At 38.0% G+C, this 15,769-nt stretch overlaps 1 protein-coding gene across 5 annotated transcripts in view; it reads right to left on the minus strand.

Annotated features, from left to right (window-relative positions):
• The window catches only part of KATNIP (katanin interacting protein), a 70,619-nt gene that overhangs the window by 13,961 nt on the left and 40,889 nt on the right, over positions 1-15,769 (minus strand). For all 5 annotated transcript variants that reach the window (XR_004779025.2, XM_035549222.2, XM_050713871.1 and 2 more), the window contains 5 exons: positions 13,487-14,221; positions 11,999-12,207; positions 9,701-9,776; positions 6,569-6,746; positions 4,255-4,420 (listed from right to left, as the gene is read on the minus strand). Coding sequence is in view for 4 of the 5 variants with exons in the window: in XM_035549222.2 (XP_035405115.1) it covers positions 4,255-4,420; positions 6,569-6,746; positions 9,701-9,776; positions 11,999-12,207; positions 13,487-14,221 (1,364 nt within the window). In the remaining variant the exon portion in view is untranslated. The remainder of the gene's footprint in view (positions 1-4,254; positions 4,421-6,568; positions 6,747-9,700; positions 9,777-11,998; positions 12,208-13,486; positions 14,222-15,769) is intronic.

Genomic DNA, 15,769 nt, shown 5'->3' on the forward strand with positions numbered 1-15,769 from the left:
TACTGTACCTCCCTAGAGCTCAGCAAACTGAAGCTTTGTGAGCTGCAGCAGTACACCCATCAGACTGGACAGACTCAGCTCTCAAGACAGCGTGTGTCATCTGGGGAGATGGTTAGTTACTCATTGTGCAGCTGAATGCAATGCTAGCTCGGGCCTGACTGCTCAACCCTGGCTGAAGCTAGCCTTTAAGAAATCATGTAACCTGGTGATCTCTTGGGAGCAGACACACTTTCATGTCTCGATTCTATTTACAGAAAAGCTGTATTTCAACGGTTCTATTTATCTGTGTGGCAGTTGGGATTTGGATTTTTCCAATATCATGCAAATTGATGTACCAAGCAGTGCTGTATGTAACCTAAGGACATACGAATAAAGAAGAGGTACCTGTATCAGGCAAAACAGATTGAGCCATGTCCACATCACAGATGTATGCATGCCTGATACAATCTCTGAAGATTAAACTAAATAATTCAGGCATACTTAATCAGAAGATGAGGGAGTCCTGGCCCCTTCACCCTCCCCCAGTAGCACCATCTGGTGCTGTATGCACGATCCCAGTCACATAACAATTCAGTCATGCAGCAAAAATTATCACTGCATCTTGCCTTGCAGTATGTTAAATGTAACCTAATGTTAATCAGAAGCAGCATTCATTGCACTTAGTCTGTCACTAATTACTGCTTAAGGAAGGAATAATACCTGGAAAAATATAACAAGATGGCCTTATAACTGTCACTACGATTACAGCTTGCTGATTAATGGACTGAATGAGAATGGATTCATTTAGTTAGCAAAAGACAATTTAGTCTAAAGGTAATGTGAGCCAGTTTCCTAATCTCTAGATTTTACACTGACTGATGTCTATATGATAATTTGAGGCTAATTTAATTTTGTATGGAAATATTTAATTTTAATCACCTGTTATTAGGACTTATATTAAAATACATATGCAGTATTTATAGTCATTTAAAATGGGAATTTTAGCTTTCTGAGAAGAACGTAACAATAAGGGTTTTCTGCAAAGCCCATACGCTATCAGTTTCCTGATATTCATAATGGTTTTCATATTTTTGCCGTTTGTAAACTGTTTTTATTCAATTATGATTTCGTTAAGTTGTACATGTAATAACCCAAAAGTAAAGCTTAAGATTTTTTTTTTTTTGCATAAATATTTCTTGATTTGAAAACTTAACATACTGTACTGGACTAAATGAGGCACTCATTTCACTTTCAAAAAGCACAAAGATAAATTAAGAGGAAAGTTTGTATAAGTACCAAGTAGGGGGGAAATAACTATTTCTGGATTCATCTTTAATAAGCTTGGGAGCAAAAAAGGAAATATACTTTTTGTATAAGACTTGCTATTGCATGCTACTTTCCAGCTGAATCAGGCTGCCAGGCTAGGAAGAAGCAAAAAATCCACTGAAATACACTTTAGTTTAAGAAACACATATTGAATGGGAAGTCTAGAGACTTAGAGATGAAATCTTACCTATTATACCACAGCTGCTTATATTTATGTGCCCTTTAGAGCCCTCATTTCTAAGTAATTTTCATCATCTGAGAAGGCACTCAACCATCACACACAGCATTTTACAAATCGCATAACAAAGCTTTCACAAGGTAATTTTTCATAGAACTGGAAATAGCATACAAGCCTTCATTTTGACAGTTCACTGCCATTACCCTCTCATACTAAAGCTGTGAATAGAATCCACCAGTCTACAGCTGCCTAGAAAATCATTATATCTCACATCCAGGGACTGCTTCCTAGAAGAACAGCAATACTTCAGAAAACAAATGTCATGTTGCCCTAGGTTTGCAGTTCAAAGCCTCTCTGCTGCGGGGCCCAGCAAATATCCTGCACCTTCAGTTTTCCAAATAACTTGTCTCATTCATCCTTTCGCAGGATTGGAGGTATGAACTCCTCATTTAAATTGTACCCACTAACTGCTATGGGACCTACAGGTGTGCCACTTACATGCATACTTTATCGGACCCACCTCTTTTGTCAATCTAGCAAATAAACTGTAAAAAAACAAACAAACAAACAAAAAAAAACACCTTCCTTCCTTCCTTCCTTTCTATCTTGGTTTGGTCTCCAAAAAACAAATTCCCCATTAGATCTTAGGGATCTGGCTTTTTTTTTTTTTCCTCCTTTAATAACTGAGACACACACACAGGAAGCAGATTTGGTTGGAAAATTCATGTTCAAACTTTTCTTCCCTGCTCTGCCTTGGAGAAACTTGGGCTCATAATAGTAGAGAAAAACATTCCACATCACCATTTACAGACAGTTCTTCAGACTGCAATACACATAAAGAATCACAGAAAAATTTAAGTTCAAAGAGACTTCTGCGTGTCTCCAGTCACAACTCTTGCTCAGAGCAGAGTGGCCAGCAAAACTAAATTGGGTTATTCCGCCTCTCGTTAAACTGAGTTTTGAAAGCCTTCACCGACAAAGGTCTTACCCTGTCACTGCATACTGTCCCAATGCTGTACCATTCTCATGGGGAAGAGCCCTTTCTTTATGCCCAATCATACCAATTAAGTCATGGATTTTACTAAAAAAAACTATACGTTACACAGGTGTGTGTTTACATGGTAACCTCAGCATGCTCCTGAACCCTACCATGTGTCAAACACACTGGGTTAATTCAATGTATTTAAAACAATCACTTGTCAAATGTTATGTTTCTGTATCAGCTGCGGCTAGAATGAAAGATCTTGCACTCTGGACCTGTGTGAGTCTTTGGCCAGTCTTTGACAATCTACAACACCTCTTGCTTATGTTAAAAGATGCCAGGGCTCACTTACAGAGAGGGAACACCTCCTCCTTATGTGATTGTCCATATGAAAGCAATTCCTGGAAGGTAAATTTACATAGAATCTCCAATATTTGCTACTATCTTGTCCAATCTTATGAAGGACCCATGCCTCCAACTTCAATTCTAAAAATTTTTCTAGAGCTCTGCTGATTTTTTGTTGTTGTCGTCTTGTCTCTAGTTTTATACACACCAACATTTTTCTTCTTATCCGACTGAATTTGAAAGTCAAGAACACAACAGTTAAATGTGAATGGGAAAATCTGGAAACATGGATTCACAAACTGTGCAGTGAACAGCAACAAATTCTTTATTATCATTACAACAGCATATGTATCTTCTGAGAAAAAGCAGGGAAATGAGTTACAGCCAAACTCAGAATGAGAGCGAGATATAACACCATCTCCAACAGATGTTATTTGCTAGTCAGCTCCAAGAGTTCAGGATAAAAACAAAATTAAAGCAAGCAATTCAGAAACAGAAGCGAGGAGGTATGTTATACAATTTCAGCTAAACTACGTTAGCCAAACTGCTTGAAGATGGCAGCTTTCCCAAACAAATGTTAAGAGTTCTAGAGACTCGCTTCTTGAAAAAGGTAGCATTGATTAATTGGGCTTAAAACAATCCACGTATGACAGCCAAGTATAACTCTGCTATCCCCAGATGTTTTCCATTCAACTGCCTGGTAACCACATAGGTTTAATGAACCATAAACTCTATGGTAGTATATACTTGAAAACTGAAAGCAAATTTGAAAATTGCATGGCATGGCCACAGAGACAGAGCCTTGGGTTTCATGATGCAAATTTAAAGAAGTTTCATTATATTCCTTGTTTTAAAAAGGCACACCAAAATCTCTATTTAACATTTTACTAAACATTACTAGTTAACTAAATAGCTATACAGCTTTTATAATCGATGTACTAAACGATAACTTTTAAAATGACAGACTTAAGAATAGCAAAGAGCATGAAAACACTTTAAATGACCCCACTATCAGAGACAACAAAAAGTTTATACGCAGATACTGCTTTCTTTAACTTATCCAAACAGGATTTCTGTTGAAGTGCTCACTGTTCTACCAATCCTTTTATTGCAGGAAATGAAGAATCGTATGGTAGGCCTAAATACTGGATAGTGAGAGGATATCATTTCAAGATCATGTATCTTGAAAATAATATATGTTACTATGCGTCTCTTAGAAAAATCATCTGTGAAGTTTTCTTTAAACTGTCTCTTTTTTTTTTTCTCCAGTATTTGCTGTTTGTGGAGACAGAAGTGCATTATACCTGCCACAAAACTCAGACTCAGACAATCTAGAAAGATTTATGGCATTCCATTACGGCAGCTATATTCATTTATCACAGTACCAATTTTCCAATGCACTGCTGTATATTTTTGCTGGCAGTGCTCCTTTTCTTTTACTTACCCCTCTATAGGTATCCTCTGGAGATTTATTATAGTTCCAAAAGCGAAGCCCTGCAATATTTTCAATTTTATAAAAATGGATTGTGAGCAGATGATTTTCTCCAAAAGAGAAGGGAATGAGCCACATATGGTCATCCTCAGCTGTGATATTAGTCCCATCTATTAACCTACGAGGAGAAAAATCCATTAGCTGCAGAAAGGAAAAGCCTGCTTTACTCATGAAAACAGGTGCTTTACTAGGTCTTTTTCTGATTTCCACTTACAGATTCCAGGGCTTTATTATGCTTATGTGCATGAAATTAAAAAGCATAATAAAAAAAAAAAAGTAATACACAATCATTGAATTGAAGACCGGGGTGGTAGGGAGGCAGAGGAAAAAAAACCATTTCGTTTAGTTGAGTCTGTTGAGGAATAACAGAAAAATCCTTATTTTTCCCTGTGTGAACAGGTAGAGAAAAGCTAATTTGGTATCTCTGTACCAAAATGACTGAAGGCAAAGCTCTAAGGCCCAGATGTGATATAACTTATTAACACAGAACTGTGCCTAGCTTAGCATACCTGGCAGTCTGCAGTGGGTTACTATATGCAACTATATAATGCAACTATACTGAATCTGAGCTGAATGGCTGATGGATATAGCTCAGAGAAGAAGCAGAGTCTGTTCACATCGTTCATCATGCTCACAATTAAGCACATTCCTACTTTGTTTTTAATAAATAAATAAATAATTCTACCAACATGACAATGCTGTCTCATAATAGCACAGATGTCAGGCTGACTAGATAAATTTCATTCCATTATTTCCTGATCTTGGAATTCTGACTTCCACCACAAACTATGGCATACAAAGAGCGCAAAGGAGAACATGAATTAACTGACCCAGTGTAATTACTTCTGTACACTGCCCTATGTACTTACTCTTTATTTAAAAGTGTAATAAATAAGTGGGTACCAGACTTGGCAGTTCCTCACAGAAACAGGTGTTAATAAGGACTCTTTTCACAGAGAAACTGAACTGATGTAAAAGATATAAAACTTGGCTTGGTCCTGAATAGTACACAGGACCTACTTGAAATTTTATAGTTGAAGAGCACTGAAGCCTACTCAATATACTTGGCAGAAATATCAAAAGAAAAAAATAAAGCCCCTATTTCTTGTGCTAAAAAAGCCTCTTAAGTAAAAATGGAGTCTGACAAAAAAAAAGAAAAACAAAGCAACAAAATGAAATCATTACACACAGCAGACAGAATATTAAGGGATATCATACTGGAAGCGTAGAACAAATCTATCTCACTAAGCAAGACATTAGAAAGAGGGAGGACTTGAAAAAATGGAAACCAGCCTGGCACAGTGGCAGATAAAAAAAAGTATTACAAGCTATCTTTCAACAAAAGTCATGGTCAAACAAACTAAATCAATAGGATCATAAACTCTGGAAGGGTAAATGTATATGCACAGGCTAAGAAAGGTTATGAAGGCTAGCAAGCAAAAGGTACCATAAATAAAATTCCTCAAATACATCAGAGGCAGAAAGCCTGCCAGAAACTCTAGAATCAACAGATGACCAGGCTGTAAAAAGAGCATCCAGATTCCTCTGGATAAGACCTAAGGAAAAGCGAAATTAATTTTTTGCGTCTGGGTCCATCATAGTGGATCCAGAACCTCTTCATCATAAGGGATCTCATGGGAAGATTTCTTAGATCTTTAAACTTATGGAAGAGATTTTTGTACATTTCATAATTTGAGAAAGTTTATTTGTCAATGAATAAAACTTCATTGGAATTAAACAAAAACTGCAGTATTAAAGATTGGCATCTACTCCTGCAATTCCCTAATACAACCTCACCTTTCGCTAACTTGATGTTTTCCCTTGTAATTATTCAGAAATCCTACATACATATTACTGCATATGCATAGACAAATGCTATAGAAGGCACATATTTCTGCCTGGAATGTGCTTAGCAGTGATACCAATCAGGCACATTACCTTCTCCTAACTCCTAACTCAAATATTGTCTTTTGGAAACATCTCGTTAATTTTTCTACAACAAACTGTTCCTGGAAAGTTCATGAAATCCAAGAATCAGTAATGAGGGTACGAAAATCATGTTGGTATTTACATGTGTTAACCTAACAAAAGTTAATATAATTCTGTCATTTTATCAAATTTGATGTAAAGTGCATTTAAAATTGATAAACTCTAAAACTGTTGGTTGATAAGAATATTGAGCAGACTCACTGAAACAATAGGCATGAAGGAAAGAAAAAAAACCCTGCATAAAATGCTTTGACATTCCACCTCTTTCACTACTTACTTTTCTAATGTTCTGGAATCTCCTGTATACTCTGGAAGATCATTCAAGTCTTGGGGTGAAGCAGAAATCTGTTCTGTACTTATTTTTAATGCTTGACCGTTCTTTCCTATCACTTCAAGTCCAGTCAGTCCAAGGTAATGAGAATCTCCCCAGGTCATGGTAAAATTCAGTTGCAGGCCTATATAAAAATATACATACAATATACACACATACATAACTACTAGTATTAAGTAAGGCGCAAAGACTCCAAAACTGAATAATCAGTGTGAACTAGAAGACACTTTCACTAGTACAGAGCAGTCAAAGACACCGAAAACATGAACATGAAAGATCTGATAGATTTCTTAAAAGCAAAGATAACAGGAAACCTGGACTGCACAAAGACTTGAAAGTGCAAATGTTTTCCAGAACAGAGCACCAATGTAAAATTGCTACTTACAAGTCCAGACACTCATTAAAAAAAAAAAAAAAAAAAAAAACCACCGCCACACTTAAAACACTGTTGGATCAGATGATCTTGAAGGTCTTTTCCAACCTTAATGATTCTATGATTCATACCGTGGGTTAATACAGAGTAATTCAGGATAATACAGCTAAGAGCACTGCGGTGTTTATGTATGCTGTCAGGAGGAACAGGAGGAGGAAGGCTTCTTTCTCTGTTATCACTCTAACTAGCCAGCAACCTAGCAATTTGCTCTGGGTTGGGTTTGCCACTGCCACTAGTGGCACTAGGGGATCTACTCACTCTCCACATTGTAACCCACTAATGCATTTTAAGTTCAGCTGCTCACAGCCTGGCACAAATGACTGATGATAGCCTGCGTCTGAGCACACTTCGTTCAAGGATCAGACTCAATTACCATTGGCTAGCCACATAACCTCACAGTTTTCTTTATTTAGGACAGTGTGGTAGATATAACTGCAACACCATCAATGACACATTGATGCCTGCCTACTTGCCAACAGCTTGAATCCAAGCCATGAATCCTACCATGTATTATCCAATCAAATACCATTTTCTTTCACACGCTTTCTAATGAACTAAATAATTTTTCTATAAACAAGCATGTGTGCAAGCCCCAAGAATTAGCAGTATGCATATTTTGTTTAAAGAATTTTATGTGCTGTATTTGGATACTTCTTGGTCTACATGCCTACCTCCACATAATAGCATAGTACCTACTGTAAATCAATGTTAGACCTTTAGTGGGCAACTGACATCTGGGTCACTTGTAACTATACAGCTCCTGGTCAAGCGTGTTATCAAGTGTCTCATTATTCAGAATGCAGAGTGACAGTTATTCAATAATACATTTGAACTGTGACATGACAGATTGAGATTATGCAGAAACAAAGACCTACCGATCTATTACCTTTTGCCTTCCAAGTGACTATATAGACTCATCTAAACCCAGTCTCTCATAAATACTACATGATTAGATCTCTTAGAGAATACCAACTCACAGTTAACCCAAAAAAGACATGTGGTTTACTAATGTGTTTAACATACCATCTTCATGTCAGAACTCTAGCAATTAGCCACCAGCTGGACTTTGTACCAGTGATCATCATACTCTGAGCTTAGCAGTCTGGCTACTTTTCCACCCCATCCACCTTATTCCCATCCATTCCATTCATCTCTCACCAATTTGGCTACAAGGAGAATATGAGAGACTGTTAAAGGTCTAGCTAAACTGAAGATAAATAACATTCACTCAGCATTCACAGCCCTTCTCTCATCTCCACAGCCAGTCATCTCCTTACAGAAGTCAAGCAGGTTGGTCAGGCACGATTTCCCCTTGATTTCATGACTGGCAGCAGGATGAAAGACATAATGACCTACAACAGGTCAAGGACACAAATCCTCAGTGACTCCACACACAGTTTACAACCAGGAGCCCCACATGAAAAAGGCAGTGGTGATTCTAGATTTTCTACAATTCCCAGTAATTTCGCCAAGTGAGAAGTAGAAGGACTCTTATTTCAGGTCTAAGGCCCCACCCCACAGCATAAGGGGAAGAAGGAGCAATATACACAGGCAGGACATGGTATGTTGAAATCACTGGGAATCCCACAAAGACAAGTGTTAGCTTACAGTTTAGTTGGTTGTTTTTTTGTTGTTGTTGTTGTTTTGTTTTTGCTTTTATGCAAGGTCATTTACAAAGTCTCTTGTAGCAATTAATGGCCAATTTTTGCTGTGCAATACATTAAATTGGAGATCTTTTGTGTTTGGTAAGACGTAGGAAACCTTCCTTATTTGCAGCTGGCTTCTGCTCCAGCATTTTCCCTGCAAGAACTCAGTGGAAATCAGGACCTCTTTCTTGGGTAAAGACAAGCTACTCCAATCAACTTCTTAACAATATCTTGTCCATATGAGAGACTGCATCTACTGATCTCTGAATCACACCCTCACTATCTTTTTCATCCACTTTGAGAAATGGGACAAGAGAAAGGCATCTAAAGTTCACAGATATGAGCCGATCATAGATGTTCATATACAAAGTTCATAGATCTAGATTATACATATAGACCATAGATACGTAGCTGAATAACAGTATTGTGTGTATTTTCAGAGAGCACTTCACAGTTTTCTACAGGCTTTATGTCGGGCCCAAGAACCCAATTTCTCCTGTGCTGGTCAAAGGACCAGGAAATTATACTTCTGGGCCATCCAGAGGTTCACTGGAAAATAATTTAAAGGCCAGCAAGATTTGCTTTTGTACAGGATAAACAGATGAGGTATTTTCAGTAGGGATGTAACATTCTGGTCTAGTTTTAACTGTAGGCTTTCTATTGTGAATCTGATCTGAGAAATTCAGTCAGTCTAAATAAATATGCGGGATTTGAATATAATTACTTGGTAATGGACACAGCTATCACAAATCCCATTCAAGGACTACGCAAATGGCTAGTGTTATTTTTGAGATTAAATGCCAGCTGTCACAATATAATGTTCTAAAATCCACGGTAAAAAAAGCTTCTGCCTTAAATATTCAATTACTCTTCTTTATTCCAGACCAGACATCTGTCACCGTGTGACTCTGACGATTCAGATTCTCCTTCATAACATGTCGGGAAGGTGAGGGGGTAGGTGTGGAGTGGCGTATGCGAGCAGTAAAAGAAAGAACTTACACTTTCCAGTAAATATTCCTGGCTCCTTGGGCATACATTCAGAGAAAGAGTCTGGCAGAACTACTTGCTTTTGAACCTAAAAAGTAAACCAACAGGTGCAATAAACATGCAATTAAATATACACTTTTAAGACAGTTCATAAAATACTTGTTTGTTTTATGTACTGCTTTTTGTGTTTCAGTCTCCCTTTGCCTTACCACTCAGGCTGTTCTGCAAACAATGGAAAACATGCCCCAAAACATAAAAGATCACATGCATCCTTACTAAGTCAAGACAATATGTTTGTTGATGTTGTTAGTGCATTTATGAGATTTCCTAGCGTGGGCTGACTTTTCTTGGTGAGGCTGAAATTGTTAAGTCACTCTTACTAATATGCAGACTGCCATTAGCAAATGATGACATACTGCATTTGCAACATGTAGCATATACGTCACAGAGATAAAAAGTTTGGACGAAATGTAAGACCTCAAAGTGCCATCACTTTTTTTTTCCCTAGAATCAGAGGGCAGAAGAAATGAGCAACCTTATCCAAAAGCATGCATTTGTTCCTTGACAATACTAATTAATAGTTAACAACACAAATTATCAAGGCTGCCAAGGAATATGCTTTTTCTTCATGGATTAAAAATTTATGCTCTTTATTTTATTGATCGCCTAACTTGAAATGAAGATATTTTTCGTAAGTACAATCATGGCTGACAGCAAGGTATGAAAAAATAAAACTTTTTTACCCCCAGCAGTCAATCTGTATCTATTTATTTTTATTTTTTAAACGGAAGCTGGATCCAAACTAATGGCTCAATGATCTACTGATTCCTATCATCCTGACACCATAAGCATCCAGCTAGAAAATCTTCATGGTACTAGCAAATACTGAATGACAAGGAGATCAATGGTTCAGTCGCAACACCTTTTGTTATTCTATTGCTGATACGGCATGTTTCAGGGTTAGAAAAGGAATAAGAAAAACATCACAGATGAACAGCAAAATAAAAAGCAGAGGCTCTGAGTAATCACCAGGCAGTCCAGACCTCCTAAGCTTTTGCAATGGAAGAGGTCCTGAGTGAATGCTAACAATGAACAAGTGGATCAATAAAAGTCAGGTGAACTTCAATTTGTGTTCAGGAAATCCTGCACTGCATAAGATATCTGAACAGTTTAAGGTACTGAAAGCAAAGATGGAACCAGAATTACCAGTGGCAATGTTAACTAGCACTGGAGGATTCAAAGGGTTAGAGTTGCTGCCAGTGTCATAACATTTTATGTCCTATAAGCCCCCAGGAGAAGAGGTCAAGACAGAACAGGCAGGTCTCAACACAGCACGAGGCTCATTAGAAACCATATACTGCTGGGGGCACTTCAATTGAACCAGCTGGAACTTTGTTTGATTCAGTTTTGGATCTCCTCATAGATATACAAGTAAGAGTTTCCCCTAGCCAACGATATCCTCATTGGAGAAATAGCAGGTGCTCATGAATATTCTAAGAAGGTGTAAGATTTGATGGAAAGTGGGTCAGAAACTGAATGATACCATCTTAAGCAGAACATCTTGCAGGATCTTTACTCAGACACTGGACTGTTGGGCTGGACTGGTATGAGGCAAACTGCAGTGCCTGAAGATACAGTCCTCCTCTAAGTAGTAAAATACCTACTGTATGGAATAGCAGGGGACATTTTTATGCTGCAAAAGGGACACAGACCCATGAAGATGCTAGTCAGAATAGAAAAGAGTTAAAAATAAAGTGAGAGAGAGGAATGATAAGAAATGCTATTATGCCAGATCCTTCCCACCTCAGTTACTTTATTTGTGGAGGAAGAAATAAAGAAGAGTATACTCTGTGTGGAAAACATGGAAAAATCTTTGGTTTGGAGTGACAGGGTACAGAACAAATCATTACAAGACTAAGTGTACGGTCATTGTCAGTGGCATAAACCTTCAGGTGAAACCTAAATCAAAAAGAAACCCCTCTAATCTCTGCCCAAATAAGTAAAGCAATACAAAATAAGAAAAGGAATACACACACACACACTCTCTCCAGTATAGCCTTCCTTGTAGTCTTCCTAACCAGAGAAAGCAAAATCTGGAGGCTCTCCGGCGCTTGAAAAAAAATAAAATAATAATAATAATAAGAAGAAGAACAATTATTGAGCTGGTGAAAAAAAAAACTTCAAAACAGGCAGATAGCTGTATTAGTTTTTCTATGGAGATTTATGCCGTAAGGGCGATCAGTGCCTCCTACTTCCATACCATGTTTCAGAAAGACATGTCTATAGAGTTCTGAATGTAGAGGCCCCTACCTGTTGATTCTCTGTTCTTAATCCCGCTTGTGTGAAAGGTCTTTCATCTCCATCCCCATCAGCAGTTGTTGGCCTCTTTAGCTCTTCTTCATATCTCAGGGAGCTGTCATTTTCTGTTTCTCCATCATACATCTCATCATAGCAGAATACAGCTTCAAGAATATCATCATCAGTAGTGAACAATATAGTATCCCCAAAGTGCTCTGGAGCTGAAGGCAATATATGGAATTAAATAAAGAAACCATACGAAAGAATATATGGAGTGATAAAAACTGTTTTTGGTCTTTTTTTACATTTAAGTTTGCAGTAGCGTTTAAAGATAATATACAGGGAATAGGTACTGACTACTGATATAATAATTATATTCAATTTCTGGGTGACGAGACACTTGACAGCTGCCCTGCAGAGAGGGATCTGGGGGTTTTGCTTGATAGCAAGCTGAGCCAGCAGTGAGCCAGCTGAGCCAGCAGTGTGCCCTGGCAGACAGGAGGGCCAACAGTATCCTGGGGTGCATCAAGTACAGCATTGCTAGTCGGTCGAGGGAAGTGATTGTCCCACTCTACTCTAAGCTGGTACGGCCTCACCTTGAGTACTGTGTGCAGTTCTGGGCACCACAGTACAAAAAGGACGTGAAACTGTTGGAGAGTGTCCAGAGAAGGGCTACAAAGATGGTGAAGGGCCCAGAGGGGAAGACATATGAGGAGCAGCTGAGGTCACTTGGCCTGTTCAGCCTGGAAAAGGAGGCTGAGGGGAGACCTCATCGCAGCCTACAGCTTCCTCACAAGGGGGAGTGGAGGGGCAGGCGCCGATCTATTCTCTTTTGTGACCAGGGATAGGACCCAAGGGAATGGAGTCAAGCTGTGACAGGGGAGGTTCAGGTTGGATATCAGGAAGAGGCTCTTCACTGAGACTCCTCAGGGACGTAGTCACGGCACCAAGCCTGTTGGAGTTTAAGAAGCACTTGGACTGTGCTCTTAGTCACATGGTCTGATTTTTTCGGTAGACCTGTGTGGTGCCAGGAGTTGGACTCAATGATCCTTATGGGTCCCTTCCAACTTGGGATATTCTATGATTCTATAATTTCTACCTTACACTGAGCATTACTACATAGCAGACAAACCTAGAAAAGCCAGTCAAATTTCAAGTACTTATAAAAAAAAAAAAATGAAAAAAATGTCTCCATCAACTTTTCCAAAATACCTGTGAAGACCAAAAACCAGCAGCCTGTAAATATTGCAGACTGTCTTACTGAAATATGATCTAGTTGTTAAGACTTTGCTAGGAATAAAAATTAGCTCTATATGCTACTTAAATTCACAATATCATTAAAGAACACATTAGTTTTGCATTACATTTTTAAATTAAAAGGACTAAATACTAACAAAGTGCCAATTTGCCTTGAAGTGGAAAGTGATAAAAAACAAGACATATGTATTTGTTTATATTATATTACTCTTTCCACACAGAAAGCAAGAAATGATAGCATACCTCCAGACAAGGTTCCTGACGCTTTTGCAATTTCTCCTTTAAAGATGCATTGTTCATTTAACATCATTATAATGTCTTTCACACCTCTGAAAGAGTGTATGCGAGATTTATTATAATTCCAAATCCTAATCATAGCTACTTGACAGGGATTCACAAAGTCAATAAAGATAAAGTGAGGTTTTCCAGGGGTAAATGGTGCTAGCCAAAGATGCATATCATCCTGCGTCAGATTTACCCCATCAATTAGATTGGTTATCACTCTGGGATCTTTGCCATAAGCTGGTAATATATTTATATCAGGTGGTTCGGCTGTTATTTTTGCAATCTGAACAGGCTCTCCTTTAGAACTGAAAACTTCAATTCCATTAAGACCAACATAGTGTCTGTCTCCCCATGTTGTTCGAATGTCTATTACTAAGTGCTGCCCATAAGGTAAAACAGGGATTTTAAAATCACTTCCATCATGTGCCTCCACTGAATTTTCTTCTTCTTGCCTTTTTGGTAGTGTTTGTATTCCCTCTTTTTTCATTAGATGATATTCTCCAGTCCGGCTGATTTTCTGCTGATGGAGAAATTCATCAAAGATATCCCCTTGAAAATCCATGTTAGAGATTCGGCCACGATGGGAATAATTAAACTTTACCAAGGAGTTCCAGGACTCCTGCAGAGTATGTTCTTGTTCATTGTGCCACTTTGCTCTAGAGGTGGCTACGTCCTTGATAGAAAAGTCTTCATCTGAAAATAACATTACATATGAATTTAATGTATTGACAGGACTGGAAGCAAATGACTACAGCACACTTTCTAAAATTATGCTGGTTATATTCATATTCCCCAACTGAAATTCTGGTATATTAGCACTTTTATATTGCTTCTCTGTTAAAAAGGCTATGTCACAATTTCCCTTTCCATTTAGACATAAAGAAAACAATTGAAGAGCAGAGCACATGCCAATATTCCAAAATGCAAGTTTAAGACTGGAAATTCTTGACTCAACACACAAAATTTGCATAATGATGAATTTCTTTAATTTAAGATCTTGGCCAAAACCCCTTGGAAAAAAACCTGCAGGAAGTGCACATTGTTAACTATACCCTACCTGCCATTACTACACTCCACATTTCATACTAGATTTGGAACACTTTGCTTTTATTCCCACTTCTAATTTTAGAGATTTTTTGTATATGTCTCACACATTAAACAATGCAGATAGACAACATGATAAAAGTAAACACTTAAAATGTGCAGACTGACAGAAGGCAAAATTAATCAATAAGACAGAAGCTTTTAGACAGCTTCTCTTCATAGTATTTCTGCAAGCACGAAGTCCATTCAATCTTTGCTGGTGGCAGTGTCCAAGTGCCTAACTTTTACTTTTTGAGAGCTATTGAACCTCAAGCTGCAACGGAGAGGCTGTACCTGCATTAAGCAGTGACCTACTAGTCAATTCAAGGACTTTACCCAGTGATACTTATTGGGTGGCCATCACAAGGTATCATCCTCTGCATTCTGCAGAAGATCTTTCATACTGTTGGACAGAGTTGAACTGTTCACGTTTCCAAAGCATTAGAGAAAAAAAAAGTGCTTCCTATTTCAGCAAAACAGGCTGAAATAAGTTGATAAGAAATTCCAGTGGAATGGGTAGGACAGGCATGACAAAAACAGAAGCAGAATTATTTGTACAGCTACTGGAAGACAACGTAGTTTCTCTACTGTAGATGCATACTTACCTGTGGATGGAAATCAAAATTCTACAAATGTAGCGTTTTAAGATAAAGTCATGAAGCATCAATCCAGCATTTTTTGTGTAGTGGGTTAACTTTTGTTCTATCATTACTGCCTGTAAATTTCGAATATGCTAAACTTAGAGTTTAAAATATTAGAAACTTAAGCTGTAATTAGCGTGCGCTTCCTAAATGGAAAGAATTGACTTCTTACTCAAGGATTTCTTAAGCTTTGTATCACAAGGTAACAAATCCAAAAGCTAACTCCCACTGAAAACATACTGCCAAAATGATAAGTTATTGCACGTGAGTGCATCGGATAATGTGGGTTAACTGGAAGTAATCACTTGGCTGTTCATTTCCTCATTCTACCCTGTGTCTATCTTGTATGCCTACATCTTTAAAATGGCTGCTGCCTTTCCCCATCACTGGTAAGATGGTCAGGGCTGGGGGGCTAGACTATGCAACAGGTATAACTGGCACAGCAAAAACAAAACATAATTGAAAGGATTTCACATGGTTTCCTTCTACCTCCTCTGAATGCATAGTTTTTCTGTAA

Source organism: Cygnus atratus, chromosome 15 (assembly GCF_013377495.2).
Source record: "Cygnus atratus isolate AKBS03 ecotype Queensland, Australia chromosome 15, CAtr_DNAZoo_HiC_assembly, whole genome shotgun sequence".
In the NCBI taxonomy this organism is placed as follows: domain Eukaryota; kingdom Metazoa; phylum Chordata; class Aves; order Anseriformes; family Anatidae; genus Cygnus; species Cygnus atratus.